Source organism: Malaya genurostris, chromosome 3, assembly GCF_030247185.1.
Source record: "Malaya genurostris strain Urasoe2022 chromosome 3, Malgen_1.1, whole genome shotgun sequence".
NCBI lineage: Eukaryota > Metazoa > Arthropoda > Insecta > Diptera > Culicidae > Malaya > Malaya genurostris.
In genome coordinates this window covers 82,305,201-82,327,529 of record NC_080572.1, presented here as the reverse complement: position 1 = coordinate 82,327,529, position 22,329 = coordinate 82,305,201, and the positions used below count along the sequence as shown (strand labels likewise).

General features: G+C 39.6%; 1 protein-coding gene across 11 annotated transcripts in view; it reads right to left on the bottom strand.

The window, feature by feature from the left end:
• LOC131438511 (alpha-catulin) overlaps positions 1-22,329 on the bottom strand; it is a 475,173-nt gene that overhangs the window by 43,550 nt on the left and 409,294 nt on the right. For 9 of the 11 annotated variants that reach the window (XM_058608599.1, XM_058608592.1, XM_058608593.1 and 6 more), the window contains 7 exons: positions 18,771-18,917; positions 18,382-18,714; positions 17,881-18,312; positions 17,525-17,812; positions 17,292-17,458; positions 5,837-6,197; positions 5,047-5,151 (listed from right to left, as the gene is read on the bottom strand). In XM_058608599.1, the coding sequence (XP_058464582.1) occupies positions 5,047-5,151; positions 5,837-6,197; positions 17,292-17,458; positions 17,525-17,812; positions 17,881-18,312; positions 18,382-18,714; positions 18,771-18,917 (1,833 nt within the window). Of the gene's footprint in view, positions 1-1,975; positions 5,152-5,836; positions 6,198-17,291; positions 17,459-17,524; positions 17,813-17,880; positions 18,313-18,381; positions 18,715-18,770; positions 18,918-22,329 lie in introns of those variants that run through there. The other 2 variants (XM_058608596.1, XM_058608597.1) reach the window with 2 other exon arrangements.

Here is a 22,329-nt window from a genome sequence, read left to right as displayed (position 1 = left end):
TTCTTTAGAAAACTTTTAGAGCCATTAGAACGGCTGATTTTGTGTGAAGCTCTCCACCGTTGTCCTCTTTTCGTTGTTTTTCCACCAATGCAAACGACTGGCAGCTGTCACGTAATCGCTCTCGTCGGAAGCGAAACTAGCTTTGCAAACGACACATAATACATCTGCTTGCAGTGGCGATAGAATCCAAACTGATTCCATTTTTGTTAAGAGGTTTCTTTTTTCGTGATTTCGTTTGTAGCTTTTTCACTCATGGGAGGTCCTAACGGCTATAAAAATAGCCGTATACAGAATTTTAATGTCGATTATTTCATTTCGGATTGACATTTCATTGAAAGAAACTATCAGGATGCTGTACGGGATTCATTCCTACCAAACTGAGGAACTCACTACGATATTAAGCACTGTTCGGAACATTTTTCTCGAACGATTTGTTGTACAGCAGCAGATATTTTGTTCTCTTCCTCAGAACGCGTTCTGATTGGCTGGTGTTGACATGGGTCAAATGAGACAGGCTTTTTAATAGTGTACTATTGAAATATTTCAATGCGTTCGCAAAACACGTTTAAGTTGAAAAATTTCTATTCTATTGGTAGTTAGATTATATAAATCCTTTCACAAATCACTGAGCTATGAGCTTTCAAAGTACGAGAAAGGCAAACGCGCCTTATGAATTATTCTCTTTGATACTCGTTTATACCAAACATTTCAGGAAAGTGTAATTTTGAATTATTTGAGATTATGTCACAAAACTGAAAATTTTATCATTAAATTGTGATCATATTTCCGATGGCATGTAGCGAAAATTATTATACAACAAGAGATATTCACGATCAAAAACTTAGCACTCTCTCAGAGGGTAAATTTTGAAAAGGCACCCCATAGTAAAGTAAGTCGTATTCACGACAAAAATCATGTTTTTCATTACATAATTGTATTCGCATATCACGTTACCAATCTGTTTTCCTCCAGGCAATTTTGAATTGCGTTCTTATGCGATCCATGCATACGCGTTACCATTTCGCCACCCTAAGCTGTGATAGACACGGCTTGTGCTTGAACGAAAGAATAGGTATAGAGCGAGAAGGCTAGTGTTTGTTGTCTGATGAACAGAGAAGATGTTTGGATATATCATATATCCGGACGTGAGGCGGCTAGGATTTAGACAATGTTTGTTGTACGCTACCCAGACCCAGTCGCGTGATAGAGCCGTGTCTATCACAGCTTGGGGTGGCAAAATGGTCACGCATATGCACGGATTGCGTAAGAAAGCAGGTTCAAGTCCTGTTTCAGAGCGTAACTTTTTCCAAAAAATCATCTTTTCAGTGAGTTTCTCATTCGTTTGGTCTCTCCAATATATGTTTTCACTCAGGCAAAAACTGAACTTAGTTATGGCGACTTTGCGTCAAACCAACTAAAATTATTAAATCGTTATTTTGCTTTCAGTTAAGCATTAACACATACACCAGAGTAGTTTAGTTGGCAGAGCATCTTAACAATAAGGCGAGGGTGGTAGGTTCGACTCCTTCCCCTAGGCGATACTTTTTGGCAAATTTTAATACACAATGTTTCAATCGTACTCTTTTTTCCAGGTGTACTTTTCAAGTGATATGTGACCATTTTCAGTAAAAGATTTTGATCGGGACCTCCAGTCCCCGAGAGAATTTAAAATTCTCACAAAAGAAAAAAAATAGTATTTTTATTTCTTGTTCTAATACTGATAATTTAGATCTATTTGATCATTAAAATGACTTGCCAAGGGAAACACTCAAAAAAGTTTTGTATGTGCAAGTTATTGCAAATTGAAATTTTTTGTCACTTTTTCAACAAAACCGTGCCATTCTTCAACGAATAAACATATTTGAATGAAACTTTGACATATCACAGATAATACAATAAAATCAAACTTATTGTATAAAAATCATGAAAAACATTTTTTTTCATAATTTTTTTGTGTAATTTCTATAAAAAGATGATTTTTTCTCATGTTCTGCGCCTTTGAAAAATCGAGAAAAAATATCATAATATGTAATAATCTCCAAGGAATCAAAATCCATTTAAAAAAGTTGTGGAGCAGCGATTGTTTTGAAAACTATGACGAAAAGAATATCTCGCGGCATGATACTTTCGCACGCCTCTGATGTTTCGCAGCACACGTTTTCCATGAGCGTTGACATGGGGATTTTTTTTTCTATTCACAGATGATGAAATAATGGAATCGAAAATTGTTTACATACAGTGAACGATATTTCATTGTCAATTGTAAAAATTTATATTATCTACAGTAATTCATGAACGAAAACGTTGTTCGATATTTCTTTTCATGCGATGAGTCTACTGGTTGAAATGAATGGTACATTCGTGTACCTTTAATAGTTTTAGCTTTCGTAAAACGAGTTTTTAATGCTGCTAGTTCATTTTTGTGATCGTCTTTAGAACAAAACTCAAAAACAATATTCTCAAAAGCATTTTCTGCCCACTGAAATAAATGATAAGATGTTGATATTTGATTCTCGATAGGACGTTGCAAACTTGCGCGAGAGGCTAATCTTTTCACGGTTCCCCCTATTCCGTCACACGCACCCTTTCCGTGTGATGTCGCAAAAATGCCCCGCGACTTCAATATCGAAATCTGTTTTATAATGCAGAAGATTTGTAAAATTATATTTGTTTTGGTATTGACCTGCACAGCCGTCGGAAAAGAAGAATATCTTTTTGACATTCTCGCTTCCAAAAATGAGTTTCAAGTAATCAATCATCTTTCTGTTAAACAAATGCACTGCGACTGTATCATGCTTATTTTCTTCCGAGATAATGACGAAACATTCGTGAACAACTCTCGTCTCAACTTTGTAATAAATAACGTACGGGTGTAATGTTGCTTGATCGTTCGACCAATGGTAAGATTGGACTGCGTCATTCTAACTGAGTGCCTTTAAAGCTGCCTGACTGTCGGAACAAAAATAAATTCGCTTACCACAGATTCCCTGCTGAAGTGCTGATTGTATCCCACACAGAATCGCGTGGAACACAGGATAGTATCTACCAAGTGAATGAGTCTCATTTCACGACAGTAGACACCAGCACGACTATTCAACAGAGAACCGTCCGTATAACAAGTTATGTGTTCATCAAGTTGTCGTTCTAAATAACCAGACAACCATTCCTCACGAAGAGGATAGCTCACATTGAATGTTTTGAAAGGAAGCCTATATGTGAGAGTTAGGTCACTAGGAGCGAGTAAATACTCATCCCAAGTAACCATTTGAGACCACTAGTGAGTGTGGCTAGTAGCATAGTCTATAGCAGGGGTTCCCAAACTATTTTAGAACCCCCATCAATAAATTCCTCTGAAAATTCAATTTCTTGCTTTTTTATATTGATCTAAAATAGTTACCAATTTCTGCGGATGGTCAAATAAACACAACTTTTTTAGCGTAAATATTTTAAATAACAACTTATATCAAACAATAGGGGGTCGATTCCTAGACCTCGTCGACCCCCATAGTCAGTTTTCGTTTACGTCGAGCCCCGCACAAAGGATATCGACCCCAAGGGGTCTATATCGACTACTTTGGTGAACCCCTGGTCTATATGGTTACTGTCCCAAAGCCCTGTAACCTTAAGACGTTTATGCACAAAATAAGACTTCTTGTTTTAGGAACACATGTAGAGGTATACTGTACAGTAGCGCCTCTAGAACAGCAGTAGGAGTTGTCGTGAATGCTCCTGTTTTCACCATTAGGACCGTCCTTTGGAGGTGATTTAGCTTTGACTGAACTGTCGCCACTTCTCCTTTTTACCACCATACAAGGCATTCATATGCTAAAATTGGTCTAACAAAAGTTGTGTATATCCAATGAATGTATCTGGGGGTTTGAGTCCCCATATTTTTCCAAAAGCTCGTCTGCATTGGCCGAAAGCCATGCAAACTGTTTTAATCCAGTTTTGAATCAAGAATAGTTCAAGCATTTAAAATCCCGCTAGAAGCGAAGAATGGAAAGGTCGCTTGACACAGTAAGGGCAAAGCCCAAAATATTCCGTTCACGATTTCATTACTTATGCTCCTGACTTGGGAGCTCATATTTTTGTGGCCTTTTACGACATGGAACGGAAAATCAGTGGATCAATTCATGGTAGAGTTTTACAATAACATTTTATATGAACTAAAAATTAGCCACATAAAAACGTTTTCAGAATATTTTGTTTATGTCCGTATTTTGACGCGAAAAGCTTATGTTCATCTCAACAAATGAGAATCATCTTTGGTATTGTGTCCAACGATAATCGATAAAGTGATTTTCAGCAGCGGCGGTAACGATTTTTGATTTTTTGATAATTTCGAAACATTGGATCCAGCTCTGTATTCAGCGTTCAACATATGTATAGTAGGACAAAACCCGTTCACTCGAATGGATTGTGATAACGTTTCATTGTCAAAACTATGCTACTGATATGGATTTAGGTTAGTTTGAGAGGACTTGACTGTTACACACGATTATCTTTTGTTAGTTCCGGAAACTTGCAAGGAAGATTCGAAGAAAGCCCCTGCTTTTGTTCCACCCACGATGGAGCAGACGAAATCGTCCAACGAATAAAGCTCATGTTTCATATCAAAACTCGATTGACTCTTTATTAACAGATCCGTTTCAGTGCCTGACGAAGTTTATTGAAGATAGTTGAAGAATGACATGGATGATAATATCTAATAGCTGAGAGGTGAGTGGAAGTGTGGACGTGGATTGAATCACACATGGGAAACGGACGGCTACACATCTGCTAGGTATGAATAGAGTGTTACAGGTTGTGTCACCAAACGACCGAACCGGTACGTTTCCGAGCGAATTGGTGATGAAGGCGGGCAGGGAAACGCAAGGAATGGGTTGACATTTCTCACAAAGTTCGTACGAGTAGAGCGACTGTCTTTTTTATTTGTTTTTTTTTTTATGTCAGATCTTTCTCCTCTCGCTAGCGATACTTGGACAGCAAAAGTTTCCGTCTCTGCCGGGGTGCAGTGGATGATGAAGTGTCTGCTGCGGTTTTTACCTTGTTACTGGAGGACTTTTTGCTCGTGCCGCATTCGTTGTTGATGACGACCGTCGGTACGTTTATCAACCGGTTGTCGAACGGAATCCCGGTCAGTTCGTAGATCTGTTTCGGCAGAGATGCAGTAGAGTCAGTGTTCAGTTTACAGGAAAACTTTTCGATAAATGTTCAACGAGATGGTTTTCTTGATTCTCGTGATGGGAATTTTGCAGCTACACAACCATGAATTATTCAACTTGACACAAACTTTGGAAGCAAACAGGTATGAATTATTAACCTTTTTCACTGAAAAGTACGGACCAAACAACTAGCTAGCCCAGATCAGCATTCTGCATCTTGAACAATGTTATCAATTTCATATCCACTATTTAGCTATTTTCCACAAATGTTTCCATCTACATTAAAGCAGTTAGTAAGAAGACTATTAACCAGTCGGTTTTATTCAGCACAAAGAAATAAGAGCACGCATCTTATTGACCCAACGTTCGAAGAGCGGAGATTCGAAACAAAACAGTGAAATCAATAAAACAGATATGAAACCAAATCAAAGCCTTGAAAATTACAGTTAAAAATAAAACCAATTTAACACACCCGGTGCAGAATGTCACGTCTGGCCGTTCTACTCTTGCCGAGCTAAAGGTTCCAAGCAAACGAAAACATTTTGCACCTTGATTAAAATCATGGACAAAAATTGAATAATGCAAATGAGATTGATAGTTCGATATCGGTCCTTTGCTGCATTTGTCAGCTGAAAGTTCGTCGCCGGTACACACAATCTACCGCTTCTTACCTTGTTGGCGCAGTCGAACGAGGTGGATACCACCTTCGATATCACATTCATCAGATTCTTCGTTTCCTGGATGACGTGGTCGACCTTGACGAAGGTGGCGTCCTTACCGACGGCCGGATCCTTGACCAAAAACTGCAACGTCTGCACGTAGGTTGGCACTTTGTCCAGGTGATCGAGCAGTTCCTTCTTCGGTGCCCCGGCCGGTACCTGGTAGGAGAACTGACGGACCACCTTGTACAGCCGATTGGCCTCCTCGGCGAAGTACTCGGCCTGGGTGAATAGGTCCTGCGTCGTTCGTAGTGTACCTTCACCTTTGGTGAATTGGTACATCGAAAAGGCCATTGCCGACATGTTTTTCGCCCTGAAATGAAACGGCCACGGTAAAAGGAATTAATTTCTTTTTCGCTATTTGTTTTCTAATCAAATATAATTCTTTCACAGCAACATAATTCTTTCACCATTTTATCAAAAATATGATCAGGAATTTAGGATATTATTACGAACAGTGTTAGATAACCACAAACAACTCAAAAATTAAGTTTTCTCAAACTGTGAAAACTCTTTACCTATGGTTGGCTTTTTCGTGCAAGGATGACGATTTTGAGGTAGTCAGGCACATATCTTCAACTGACTGCGTATAAAAGGGGAACCGTGGTCGAAAATCGATCAATTCGTCATCTAACACTCGATGTGGATAGACGAATAACCTACTACGACTAATTTCGATTTTGTTTTATTTTTTATTCGCAGTTGTCTACCTACCCAAGCTATGGGTAAAAACCGCCATAGATCCGATAAGGATCCAAAGGATGCTAAGCGTCTGAAGCCAAGTGATGTACAGGTTCACGACCGTTTGCTGAGTAACAACCAATACGCTGATCTGCCAGTTGATGTCGAAAAGAAACTGCAGAAGAAAAAAAAAATGCCGCCTTTCTATCTGAAGGGCTTCCCACCGACTCTACGCTCGGATTTCAACACGCTGAACAGCAAAGGACTACAGGCAACAATCCGTTTATGTACTGAAGGCTACAAAATAACTGTCCCGGCTTCCACCGAAGAGGGATATTCCAAATTTGCCGCCACTTCCTCACAGCAATCCAAAAAATGCAGCCGCTGGATCACAAAAAGATTCTTCCTTCAAAATCCCTCCTAATCAACCACAAGCAAAGGATGACTCTGGTGACTTATTCTCTGCCGAACAACTGATCGTAATTTTTGAAACAATGACAACAAAACTACGAAACTGTATAGCGCGCCTAAATCGAATCAACGCCTTAGGCAAATTCATCATCGAATATGCAATATAATCAGTTGGTTGTAGTAAATTGAAATGCTTGCTCATTCAGGAGCAAAACTGCTGAATTGTCCGACTTTCTTGCCGATATTGCTATTATAACTGAAACTCATCTTAAACCTGAAATTTTTATTTTTATTTCCAATTACAGAATTCACAGGCTTGACAGGACAACTACAAGAGGAAGGGGAGTTACCACTTCATCCGACTTCGAAATATCTACCGAAGACAGTATCAACAAACTGGCATCGTAGATAAGAAGACCTCTTATAACAACTTACCTAGGATAATCCAGCAAAGGATAACTGAGCTTCGCAACAGGAACTTCCAGCAAAAGCTTCAAGAAATTCTCCCACATTCAAAGCCCTTCTGGTCCTTATTGAAGGTGCTTAAGAAAAAACCGAAGCCTATTCCTCCTCTGATGTCACCCCAGGACGCAGCTGAAGGAATACCCTTAATCACACCTGTAGAGACGGCAAATGCGCTAGGCCAACACTTTGTGTGTTCTCACAATTTTATTAAAGTATTCGCTCATTTGTTTTCTTAGCTAAAATTTTTAACAGGTGTTGGGAGCTTGGTTAATTCACTTCAAAGAGGAAGTTAGCTAAGGTTATACCAGTTTTGAAACCGGGGAAAGATCCTTCCCTTTCCAAGAGCTATCGGCCCATCAGCTTACTCTCTGCCCTATCCATCCACCAACTCACAAGGATTAACAACGTCATCCAGCAAAACAAATAGTGTCCAAAACGACTGCCATGGCAATATTAGATATTGAAAAGGCATTCGATCGATATAATTTTCCGATGTATCTTATTGAAATTATCAAAAATTATCTTGCAGATAGAGCATTCCAGGTTTCTCTGAATAATGCACGTTCAGAAAGATTTACTATTCCTGCTGGAGTACCCCAAGGAAGCATACTAGGTCCCATTCTATACAACATTTTTACATCAGACATCCCACCTCTTCCGGGTGGTGGTGTTCTGTCACAATTTGCTGATGATACTGCCATTCTTTACAAAGGTCGTGTCATTAATGCTCTGAAGAATAAACTACAAGTTTGTATATATCGACTGTTTTGGTTTTCCGATAGAATAAACTACAGACAGGTCTGGACGCTTTAACGGAATATTTTACAAGCTGGAAAATTGTGATCAATGCAGCAAAAACTCTTGCTCATCTTGTATCCACATTCAAGATCTCCAAAACTTTTTCCATCAGACGAAATCCGAATACGATTCGGTGATGAGGTCATCCAATGGTCCGACGAAGTTATCTATCAAGGACAGACATCTGATATTCAGGTCACATGCTGACAAAATCGTTCAAAAATGCAGCATACTCATAAGGTCTCTGTATCCGCTGATTTGTAGAACATCTAAACTGTGCCTGAAGAATCAGATGGCTGTCTATAAACAAATCATCTACCCCGCAATTGAATACGCAGTCCCTGTTTGGCGAGGCTGTGCACGAACACACAAACTTAGGCTTCAGCGCATTCAAAGTAAGATCTTTAAGATAATTCTAAATCTGCCCTCTTGGACAAGGACCAGAGAAGTACATGAGATGGCCTCCCTGGATATACTAGAACAAAAATTCAAACAATACTGCACGAAATTTGAAGAGAGGTGCTCAATCTCTGTAATACAAATAATTCAAAATTTGTACGTATCAGGTTAGGGATAGTTATAAGTAGATAGATATTTTATTAATAATAAAAATAAAAATTTTGATTAAACATTATTATGTAAAACAAGAGTAACTAAAACACCTATTATTAATAACGAATCGTATGAACAACAAAGATGAAAGGCCAAAGGTTCAAAACACTTGTACTGTAAAATGTTGATGTAATACACAAAAATAAGATTAATAAACAGATATTTATGCAAAAAAATGAAAATCGATCATTTCTTGTGTAACGGATGGAAGCAGACGTCGTGGGAATGATTTAATCAACCAGCAGCTTCGGAGAGTGCACCTTCTGCGTGGTTAAAAACCTCAAACGCTCAGGTCGTCAATAATGAGAGCAGACCTTTAGAGTTGTGCAAAACCTCAAACGCTCAGGTCGCAGAGCCAGTTTCCCTTCGAAGAAAATCGATTACATCATCCTGTTTATGGTCGTTTGCATTGGAGCAAAATACAACGGAAAATGGACAACAATGTGGAACATTATGTAAAATTAGCTCTTCTAATGGCTCTAAATGTTACCTAAAGAACTATAAACATTGCTTCTTTGTAAATCGAAAATTAAAATTAGCAGTCTAGTGCAAATCTAAGATTATTTGATCAGATTTTTGCAATTTTCGCAGTTCTAAATTCGCAAATTCGTGTTTGAAATCGTTTATATCCAATCAGCGTTTAATATCTTGAAGAATTACACAATTTGGCTCCCATCCAGCATTTTGATAGTATCTTTTACTAAAATATTAAAATCGACATCAAAATTCTCTAAGGGTGAAGCCAGAGTGGGCGCGACACGCGACGCGATGCGTAACGCGAAAGTTTTCCGATGAGAAACAGTAGCGAGTGTCAAAGTGACAGTAGTAACAAAAACGTGATTAATCCACCTAGCAGTGAGATGATACTTTTTTCATCAATCCGTATGTGTTGTTTGCATGAATATTCTTCGGTTTTTCAGTTTTCATTATTTTAATGAACGTCGTTTTAAGCGACAATTTGAGATTTTAATCACTCTTTACTCTGTAATGTCGAAACTGCAAATCGGATCGAATTTGAATCTAAAAGTGGGACAATCGATTAAACATTTCACGATATGTCGAAGTAAGTTCCACTTTAGAGTTTACGGTAATTTAAGGTACTTCTAGAGCCGGTATTCAGAAACCAGCATAACCCAAACCGATTCGTATGGCCATGAATTGACTTGACGAATAAATTGCAATAGTTTTGAGTCCAACTTTGAAGCTTTTCGGGATTGTCATCTTCCATATCGGTTTGAATTTTAAAAATTCATCATCCTGTAATTCCAGAATCGGAAGTCAGAATTGGGTAAAATTCATTAATTTTGTATGGGACTACAAGTTTATTTAATAATTAATTTTTGTTTCTGAAATTCGGTTTGGCTTTTTTTGAGAAAACGATTGAGCTTTGAGAAACTATTCGATACTGGAACCGGAATTCGGGGTAGCCGAAGTCAGACAAATTCACCTGAGTAGCTGTATATTTTACATTTGTTTCAAAATGTTTGAAAATCAGTGTAAACATCTTTGAAAAATCGTAGAACGAATTAAATTTTTGGGTGCCTTCCGAATCGAAAACTGAATACCACTAAAACTGAAATAAGTTTATTTGGTTATCGACTATCCAAATCTGCTAACCCGATGAACCTGATTAATTTATGTGAAATATACATTTTTATACTAATCACCCAATATCCCCTAAACCGGAAGTTGGATCTTACGTTGCTCCCAAGCATTTATTTGCCATACAGCGCTCAAAACTTTAACTGCTGGAATAGGGGGAAAAGTCGCTTACACAAAAATTGCTAGATCTCCGTTAAAAATGGACGGATTTTAACAATCTATGACTTGTTGGATAGGTATTACCGTGCGGAATCTAAGTCTGAAAACATATTCTGTTTTCAAGGTCAAATGTGACAGATACTGTCAAAAAACTGAAAATTTTGACATAAAACTGTGTATAACTCAAACAGTAAACATCCGATCTCGAAACGATTTAATAGCGTTCTGGGTGACGGGAAGACCTTTCATTTGCGACTAGTTTGATCAAAACCGGTCCAGCCATCTCTGAGATCTCGACCTCTTTGTTGACAACACACATACACACGGACATTTGCTCAGTTCGTCGAGCTGAATCAATTGGTATATGACATTCGGCCCTCCGGGCCTCAGAAAATTTTTCGAAAGTTTGAGCGAATTCTATACCTATTTTTTATATATATAAAAAAGGTAAAAATATAATTTAAAATTATATTCCTATAAATTGAAAGGAGCATTCTGATCAATCACTGCAGCTCTATCCGAAGCTTTTGCAGAATGCAAATATTTCTCATGCGACAATGTTTTTTTTTTTGTCTCCAGTAGTTTCAACGTTCAAAGTTCTATTTCCAGAAGTAGTGCCGATATTCTATTCGGAGTTCTCTTCCACTTTCTTGCTGAGAGGCGGAATAGAAGAGCAACTTGGCTAGTTTGAATATTTTAATCTGGCTAAATGCCATTTCAAATGACCCTTCTTCGACGGTATCAATCATGTCTTTATCGTTGTAATATACAGGAGACCTTATATTCCTCGAAGATTTTTATGGATGTGTTTGATGGCGTGAAATGCCTGTTGAAATAAAGCCACCTTCTTAACATTTGCATCTAAACATTTATAGTAACTTGTATAAACTTTTTCCATCGAGATAACTCGAAATATTCTCAAAACTCATTGCACTTTGCACATGCCAGTAACTTTTAATATTTTCGAAATCTCTTTCCAACACTTGCGCATTCCGTTAAAACTGCTCCGATTAGATCTTTGATATCAATAAAAGTATCTTCTTCCGCCATAACGAAAAATAATTTAATAACCTTTGGTCGCTCGTTAATCGCATGAAAAACTGTGCAAGTGCTGTTTCGTATGTTGTCGCACCGAAAATCGCTTGTCACTACGCAACGCCTCGTGTTTACTTTTAAATACATGTTGATTTTTTGCTGTAAACAAATGAACGAAATACAGAACATAATTGGTCGCATCGCATCGCTTCGCGTGTCGCGCCCACTCTGGCTTCACCCTAAGGCGCCATTTAGAACCATAATTTTATACCCAAATAATGATGCGAAATTTTACATAACCATACTGTATTCGGCCCATTTTTCAACCAGTTGTAGTTTATAGTCAACTTTCGGCTGATTTGCTATATAAAATGCATAGCACCGACTCAGAAGCCATTCATTTCGAATTTGGCTGCCGTTGTCATCGTGTTGTTTATGGTGCGATCGAGGAATCTCCAAGCGAAATACAAAGCTTGTTACCACAAGTGGAAGAAGCAGGAGACTACAACAGAGCACATATCAGTATCGCACCCACGGACAACAGGTCAGCTTGGAAATAGATTACGGAAGTCAGCGGTATCCATCGGAAGTCAATAGTATCCATTTGAATTTGAACTCAACTCGTCACTCTCCATCACGAACCACCATTATTTTATCATAAAGAACTATACTGGCTATTTCGTAATATTTGTGTGTCAGAATGTTTAATGTAACTAATCTGTACTGTAGTTTAGGTGTATCGTTTCAAATTCTAGTAGTATACCCTGCATAAAAAAAGACTTGAGTGCATGTATAAGAGAATATTCAATAGAAAGTAATACCAGCAATGTGTAGCAGGATCACGAATAGCACTCAAATTTTAAATTTGTTCAATTTCGTATAGCGTGCAGGGTTGCCTCATAAACAATTTATGTTTAAGCAATCACTTGAAAAATTGAATAGTAAAAATTGGCCCAGAGGGCTGATTCAATTTGTAGGCTATATTCGTAACTTACTAAACGAACCGACTTCAGCTATACTGGTTCCAAGTTTCCGGTTCCAGAAGTACCGGAAAAGTCAAAAAGTTTAAAACGAGACTCACTAAATTTTCTCAGATATGATTTGATTGATTTCCACAAACAGTCTCAAATAAAAGTTCCTATAGTCTCATACTCATACTCATACTCATAGTTGCTGTTTCACTTCATCCGGGTCCGACTTCCGGTTGCAGCACTATAACGTAAAGTGTGTTTAATCATTTAGTGCGACGATGCAAAATAAAGAAAAGTTCTTATTAACTTGACATAACTGTTAACAAATTGAAACGATTTTGCGTATTGTTTCTTATTTTATTTAAGATAGAAAAATAATTCTTCACAAAATCTAGTGATATTTTTGAAGATATAAGTAATATTAGAAAGGCATTATTACACCACTAGGTGGATTAAAAAACGTTTTTAATCTTGAGAAAGTGTTCGTCTTTTTTTGAATGTGTAAGTATTTCAGTTTGTAATCGATTTCCTAGAATTTGTTCTTGGGACGCGATTTCTGTAGAATTATCAGTTTCCGAGCTACAGCAGGTCGTCAAATGGTGATATAACTAAGTCCTTACAAGTTCATATTTCATGCCTCCCCGTGTGTCTATGATGACATTTGGACAATAGAACGGCGTCGAGTGGGTGCTATCGCCTTCTGCGTTAGTAGCAGAATGAAAGGGTGTGACATGAATTGTAAGTTAAAGTTCATCCTAAAGTGCAATGTTTATCATAGTATACGCCAACATACAATTCTGTTGTTTATTACATTATATTTCATGTAATATAATAATAATAATAATAATAATAATAATAATAATAATAATAATAATAATAATAATAATAATAATAATAATAATAATAATAATAATAATAATAATAATAATAATAATAATAATAATAATAATAATAATATTATTAATAATATTTTTTTACTTTTTTATTTTTGACTTCTGGTCAGTCAGTAATTTTTACTTTTTTCGGTTTTTTAACGATATCAAACTAACTTGAGATTATAAGAAGATAAAGAATATGAAATTATAGAGCCATAGTACTCAAGGAAGAGCAAGGATGTGAAGAATAAAGTGCGGAAAAGTGAGACGTGACAAGGGTCATTAAAGTAAGCAGAAGACTTCTCGTATCTAAACTTTTACCTTCTACAAGAGGAGTCGAACTTAGGCATCTTAGCGATACGAGTCATCCGAGTCTCTGATATGTCAGAAAGTAAAGGCAAAGGTCGTTTGCCATTTACTATGCGAATAATGATAATAATAATAATAATAATAATAATAATAATTATTATTATTATTATTATTATTATTGTTATTATTATTATTATTATTATTATTATTATTATTATTATTATTAATATTAAAAGGGGAATATATCATATCATATATCATTTATCATTTTTCCTGCAGTACTGCGACGAAAGAAGAGCATAACTTACACTGCATTGCATTATATCATATTATATTATATTATATTATACACCGAAACATCCGATTACGAACTAAATCGGGGTTCGTAAAAAAAGGTAGTTCGTAAAAAAAGTTTACGTTATTCGGGATTTGGTTCGCAAAAAAAGTCTAAGTTATTTGGAATTTACTTCGTAAAAAAAGTTTTGTGAAATGAATGTGGAAACCGCCCATCATATGGCTATTTTCGAAAAGAGTAAGCGCAAGAAAATGAAATTTGCACTCGTTTCAAAATCCAAGATGGCGGCTTCCGGTTTATTGATATTGCTTACAACTTCTAACAATATGGGTATTTTCCTGATATTCCTAGCAAACCCTTACAATGTAGGTATTTTCAGAACGGGATTGATAAGCAGATGTCGGAAAACGATGTTTAAGGTAGTTCTGAAATTCAAGATGGCGACTTCCGGTGTTTTATATACCTTGAAAACCCTTACAATATGGGTATTTCCGGAACGGGATTGATGAGTAGATGTCGAATAACGATGTTTGAGGTGGTTCTGAAATTCAAGATGACGACTTCCGGTTTTTTGACATTCCTTGAAAACCCTTACGATATGGGTATTTTCGAACCACCTCAAACAACGTTTTTCGACATCTACTCATCAATCCCGTTCCGAAAATACACACATTGTAAGGGTTTTCAAGGAATATCAAGAAACCGAAAGTCGCCATCCTGAATTTCAGAACCTCCTCAAACATCATTTTCCGGAATCTACTCTTTAAACCCGGTCCAAAAATAACCATATTGTAGTAGTTTCCATAGAATATAAATGAGCCGGAAATTGCTGTCGATGTATGAAAACCTCTTTTTACGAAGTAGGTTCGTAAAAAAAGTTTGCGTTATTTGGGATTTGATTCGTAAAAAAAGATTACGTTATTTGAGATTTTGTTCGTAAAAAGAGTTACGTAAAAAGAGGTAACGTGTGAAAAGTGTTCTTAAACGGAGGTTTGGGTGTATTGTATTATGCTGAATTATATTAACAACGGGGAGGGCAGGAAGTGCATCAGGGTATCGACTGCCAACCTGAGTCACGTGGAGGAAGCTTTGTGTTTCTTCCTGAAGGTCTGAAATGAGTAAGACTCACCCTTCTTACAAACAAACCATCAGGCGGGTTTAAGCTGGTACAGCGAAATTCTTTATTATATGGCCGGATGTTCTTGCTGGAAGGCGCCGGGTCCTCAAAAACCCATTTTGGCCTTCTTAATAGCAGGAGTTATATGGAAGCTATCTGATAATCAAACTCGGATCTACTGTAACTCTACCCGTATACACTGCTAATGTCTTGAACTGATGGTTACTTCACACATACATACATACATTACCAGTTTCCGAGCTACAGCAGTATGAACAACGTGCCTACGAAAAATCATTCGCCAGCACTAACGATCATCGCGAATTAAGCTTCGACGATTATCGCTGCATGAATATTCGTTTCTCATTCACCTCAAGTAATTCGGGGGTTCGTTTTTTTTTGCGAATAACAACTGCAAGCAGAGATGTCTATCTCCTCTGTGTGACGAAGAGCAAGCAAAATTTCTCCCCTCGCACTGACAACTTCAACGAGAGCTCTTCTCTTTCACATTCATACACCACTGTTGTGTAAAGTGTGCACGCATCATGCGTGCGTTTGTTTATTTCCTTTTACCTCTTCCACTGAATCGCACCAAAGTGCTAGAGCATTAGCTAATAAATTCTCTGAGGTGGATGCAGATACTTTCACAGAGGTGTACACGCCGGTGAGCACTCTGCTGTATGGTTTTCGTAGATGAAGCGTGGACACGCAAAATCAGCAAAATAAAACAATTTATCGTAAAATTTTCGGTTTTCCTTGCAAATTTTTCATAGCAAGGCCAGATCTACTCTCTATTAATTGAAGTTCACAGAAGTGTTCGCTCAACATCACGCGCCAGTGGTCACTTGGGTGTATTTAGACGAGAGCGCGTGTGAGCGATTCATGCGAAGAGAATGTGTTTCACTCGCGCCAGCTGCTTTAACCACAAGCGCACACTCAAATGCTGTCTATTCGACACTGAGAAGAACTGCGCTTTCCGCTTTGTGCGGTGCTTCGTTTTTTTCATCATCGGTGTGGCACAAATCTGACTCTAGCGTGTATCTCTCTGGTGAAATGCCATCTCTGACTGCAAGCAACGAAGTAGCGTCGGTTTCGTTCTCACCCGAATGTACGGTCAAGTCCGAATATCAGGCGCTCGTTGCATTTTTGATATTCAAGCAACATTGCTTGCAACAAACGCATTCGCTCGTCTTTTTCGAATCGCATTTTTTTTTTGATGATTTAAAAAAAAATTATCGAACCCAACAGACCGAAAAAGCTGTTTCAGTTACAAAACTAGCTTGCCAATGTACCGAATCAAATCACAATTATATTTCGTCATCTTATAGTTCATTATTTTTATTTTATTCGAGCTGTAAATAAGCAACTATTGTTTGCGATGCACCCCCGTAAAAACCCTTCATTTACCTTGAGCAATGAATTTTACCTCGTTCAACAAAAACGCTTGTTCGTTCAAACGACCTGCACATAGCTGGGCGGGGGCGTAATTTACTGGATCGAGAAAAAATATTCTGTATTTAATTTAGCAATTTCAATCTCACTTTTTTCTGTTCAATTCCATTCGTTGACAGCTGTAAGTTGAATATTCTTGGAAATCTACTGGAAATTTGAAGTTTAAAGTTTTGTTCGAAAATCGCAATGAAATATTTTTATCGAGATAGAGAAGTTTGCGAATATTAAAAGGCTTATAAAAATATGAACCTTTTTCAAAGTGTCTTAGAAGAGAAAGGCTCTGCCAATTGAAGCCACACCTTAGTATATTGTTTTAAAATGTCTGTAAATGATTTCGAGCTTTAAGAGTTCATTTGTTTTTAAACCACTACTAACAGATACTATAATGTCACCCTTTACCAGTACACTCCCTTAACTATCAGTGCACTGCTGGCGTTGTTTCGCTCTTTATTGCGACCATAAAGAAACATTCTGGCTACGGTAATAAAACCATCCCGAGGAAGCACTAGTGCACTTTAGGTATCCTTTGAGGTGCTACGCCTTGTCTAACAGGGTGGAACGATAGCTTTGTTGCAACGTTCAGGTTGAAAGAGGGGTGGATGAAAATGCATCGCACAAAACCTACCTCTTAACGATGTCGTTGTTCTCCTCGGACGCCCCGTTCCACTTGTCCGTTTCGGCGTCCATTTCGTTGGTGACCATCTTCATTTCGAGTCCGGTTTTGGCAATTTTTTCCTGCTCCTCGGAGTCCAGTCGGGTTGGTTTCAGCGGTTTCGATGTGGTTCCGTGTTTCTGCAGAAATTTAGGGGATTGAAAGAAGAAACAAAAAAAAAACACCATAGCAGTAGCCCAACTTACCCCCGGTCTCGGAAGACTAAGATATTCGGTGGTTTTGTCGGCTTTCGTCGATGTCTGAGCCAGATCAATGACCTCTTTGGTGATGGTGGTCACATCCGTGGACAGCCACTGCCACATATCGACAAACACTTCTAGGTTTTCTTTCGCCATTTTACTCTGCGGGTGCGACATCAGTGCTCGGGACGCCGTAATGACCTGAGGACCGTAGATGCGCACGTTGATTTCCGTGAATTTGGCTTGCACCTGTAGAGTTTCCGTCAGAGCTATTTGCCGCAGTAGTTTGCAAACCTGTGAGAAGTGAAATCATTAAAAGGTAAAATTAGTTTTCGTAAACGCAATTTTTTTTTCGTGCGCACCTCAAGCACATGATCGATGTGCTCGTGAAACCGATCGGCACATTCCTGCAACCGATCGATCTCCTGGTTTAAGGCAATATTCCTGAGCGAGTTGGCAATGTCAATGCCGGACTTGATGATGTGTGACAGCTCCGCCGACTGATCCTGAGCCGTAAGTGTCAGCTGTGTGGTTAGATCTTGGGCCGCATTCAAAACACTTTCGACGACGCTTTCGATATCGAAAGTCGAGTTCGGATACTGTTCCATACTGACGGCAATCCGCATCAACTGGTTCAGTTCCAGTTTGGCCCGGTCGCACAAAAGCAGTATATTTTCCCGATGGTCATGGCTGGTGTATGCCGAATCGGTGAAGTCTTGAGTTTTTTCACAAACCTTGTCCAGCGCGGCTAGCAACTGCTCCCGGGTGTCGGTGGAAAATATTGAGATCCCTAACTGTAGGTCAGTAAAAAAGGGAAAGATGAAAACCCCCCAAACTTACCCAATCGAATGCACCCTACTCACATCAGCTTTATTGTCATATTTGGGGAACTCCCGTTCCCTAGTACTATACTCTCTGGAATGACCAATGGAATTTCTCTCCCGATCGCGCTCGCTGTTCCGTCGTATCAGCTCCCGCCGGTACTCGATGCCGGTTTCCTTATCGCGCAGTGAACTAGGCGAGATGCAATCTTTGCCGATCACTCCGGGCGGTGGTCCCACCGCTGCCATCATGGAAGAACTAGTTTTGCTGCCGGAACTGCGCCGATCGTAGTCCGGTCTGGACATTTCGATAAGCCGGGAAAAATGGCGCAGACATGTAAAAGCCGTCGCTCGTTCCGAATCCCATTCGGGGACCTGCGGTGGGGAAATTTTGTCAATCAAAAGTAATTTCCGTGGCGATGAGAATTTACCTGTCGTAACGCATTTCGTTCGCTGGCGGTTTCCAGAATACCATCCTTCACCACATAATGAATGAGGTCCATCGCCCGTCGCATCTGGCAGAACACGGTGTCTCGGTTCTCCTTGGCATTGGCGCACTCTGGATGCCTCATGCATGTCTGAAATCGAAAGTTGTTGAAAGGCATAAGTAATGTTACCAGTGTCAACTTAAGGCTTCGTTTAGAAAAACCGTTCATAAATCACGTAACTCAAAATTTGGCCCTACCAAATCCCCGTTTTTAATCCCTCTCTCTTCCTCGACAAAAACATTCTTTGAAAGCCTTAGCAGAAATTTACTTTTATTATTTGAGAAACGTCATGTCATGTTTGATAAAATGTATTTTTTGACACAAGCTGTCTAAAGACTGTCCCAGAAAGTATGGACGCAACCAAAAACAGCTGCCATTTCGCAATGGTTCAGAATCTGTCAATTTTTATGACTGCATCCTGTTGTTTACACTCTTCTCTAACCACTTGTGCAGTTATTTATTCGTTTTCATTAGTTTGTTTCGAAATGCGTGGACTTTTAGCAAAACAACGTCGAAAAATTGTGTACAAATGGAGCACAAAACGCGAACTGTCACTGAGAAAGATGGCAAAAATGGAAGGAGTAAGTAAAAAAACCGAGCGAAATGCAATCAGGAAGTTCGGTGAGGATAAAACCTTTGAGAATAAACCGAAAACGGGTCGAAAAAAAGGTCCTGCTAACCCTCAGTTGGATAAACGTATACTGAAGGCGTTCGAGTAAAAGAAGGAGGTTTCAGTTCGGGATGTGGAGTAAAAAGTGGGCACTACGAAGTCAAATGTTCTTCGTGCTAAAGAACGTTTGAATCTTCGAACCTATAGGAAGCAGAAACAACCAAAACGTAGTCCGAAACAAGAAGCATCGATCAGGCCGAGGGTTCGAAAGCTGTACAATACGATTCTTGCTGGAAATTTGAACTGCATAATCGTGGACGACGAAACCTACGTGAAACTCGATTACAAATCCTTGCCGGGACCACGGTGCGGTACGAGAAGTGCAAGTATTAAACCTGTCCGAGACATCGATTGAAGTCGAAAAATGTGGTAAGAAAGCTATGGTCTAACAAGCAATTTGTAGCTGCGGTAAGATTTCGAAACCCTTCATCACCACTGCTTCAATGAACAGCGAAATATACATCAAGAAATGTTTACAAAAACGACTTTTACCCATGATTCGAAGCCACAAGGAACCTGTTGTCTTTTGGCCAGATCTTGCTTCTTGCCACTACTTGAAGTCAACGGTAGAATGGTATACTACCAAAAATGTCACTTTCGTCCCAAAAGACATGAATTCAGCAAATTTCCCAAAACTTCGACCTGTTGAGGAATTTTGGGCATTAACGAAGACACATCTTAGGAAACATGTCTCGGCAGCCGAAACCATTCAACAGAAAAAGATTGAAAAAAAGTGTCAAAACTTGTCGCCAAGAAGTCTGTATGGAATTTAATGAGGAACGTTCGCAAGAAGGTGCGCCAGCTAGTCTACAACGGCTAAGTAGCAAATGTTGAGAATAATATGCTGTTGTTGTAGTCTAATATTATCAGTATATCGAATAAAACTTGAATATCTAACAATTGTGAATTATTTACAGCGAAATCAAAGTTCTGGGACCGTCTTTATGTCTATAACCACTGGAAACTAAACATGATTTTATAGTTTAGTTACGAAAAACTACTCCATATGCATAGGAGAAAAGCGCCGCGGCGAAAATGACCGCGCGCAATAATTCGAACACTAAATGACACATCCCATCGCGAAAGCCCCCGAGCATTAGCTGCAGTTATCACATGTTCATTTGACATGTCGTCCTCTCAGTTGAGCATCAGTCGTCGGCTAGTGCTACCATTTTCATTAGAAGTGAATGTTTCTTATTTCGAATTTTCTGGGTTGTGGATAAAAATTTATTTTCAGCGAGATCATCTTAGCTAATTAAGATGCGCTAAATCAAACTCACTCGACGAACTGAGCATACATATGCGTATGTGTGTATGTGACAAATAGTGTCACTTAATTTTGCGTTTTTCAAAAACTTATATTCAAATGAAAGGACTTGCGATTGGTAAACGCTGGGTAACGCGCAACACAGACCCCATTAAGGTCATCAGCCTCTTCCCAGTAACTCCTATCCCTACCTCTCCGCGGAACCGGCTGGACTGCGACCAACCTTAGGGAAGATCAGGTAACCAACCCCGGTGGGAACTTTGGTCGTAAGCTGACAGAGAAGAGGGGGTTTGCTTCTGCAAGCCTGAGCGTCTGTTCTCCAGGTTAGGAGCGGCTGATCGACGTCCGAGTGCCAGTGAAGGACTCTAAGCTCAACTGTGCACTATGGTTCTCCGGAAATTTAAGGGCTTGGTGTCCAGCCCTGCGAGCCAGCCGTAAAAAAAACTATTGCAACGGAAAATCAGCAAGAGAGTAATACTAATCGAGACCAAAGGCAACGACCCCTGCGACGAAAAAGGACTTGTGATTGGAAGCTCGGTACGTGGAACTGCCAATCTCTCAACTTCATCGGGAGCACCCGCCGGTCTACTGAAGGAACGCGGGTTCGGCATCGTAGCGCTGCAGGAGGTGTGTTGGACAGGATCTATGGTGCGAACGTTTAGAGGCGATCATACCATCTACCAGAGCTGCGGCAATACACGTGATATGCAGAGGCGCGTGATCGATTGTCGGCCGATCGACGAAAGAATGTACAGGTTGAGGATCAAGGGCCGTTTCTTCAACTTTAGCATAATCAACGTGCACAGCTCTCACTCCGGAAGCACCGATGATGACAAAGACGCATTTTACGCGCAGCTTGAACGTGAGTACGACTGTTGCCCAAGCCACGACGTCAAGATCATCATAGGAGATCTAAACGCTCAGGTAGGCCAGGAGGAGGAGTTCAGACCGACGATTGGAAAGTTCAGCGCCCACCAGCTGACAAATGAGAACGGCTCACGACTCATCGATTTTGCCGCCTCCAAGAACATGGCCATTCGCAGCACCTTCTTCCAACATAGCCTCCCTTATCGTTACACCTGGAGATCACCACAGCAGACGGAATCGCAAATCGACCACGTTCTGATTGATGGAAGGCACTTCTTCGACATTATCGATGTCAGGACCTATCGCGGCGCTAATGTCGACTCTGACCACTATCTAGTGATGGTGAAACTGCGCCCTAAGCTCTCTGTCATCAACAATGCACGGTACCAACTACCGCCACGGTACAACATAGAGCGATTGAAGCAACCGGATGTCGCCTCAGCATACTCGCAGAATCTCGAGGCAGCGTTGCCAGACGAGGGCGAGCTCGATGTGGCTCCCCTAGAAGACTGCTGGAGTACAGTAAAAGCAGCCATAAACATCGCAGCCGAGTGCACCGTCGAGTACGTGGAACGGACTCGACGGAACGAATGGTTCGACGAAGAGTGCAGAGTGATTTTGGAGGAGAAGAACTGCAGCACGAGGCCCGGCAGAACGTGGAACGATACAAACAGAAGCGGAAAGAGCAGACCCGCATC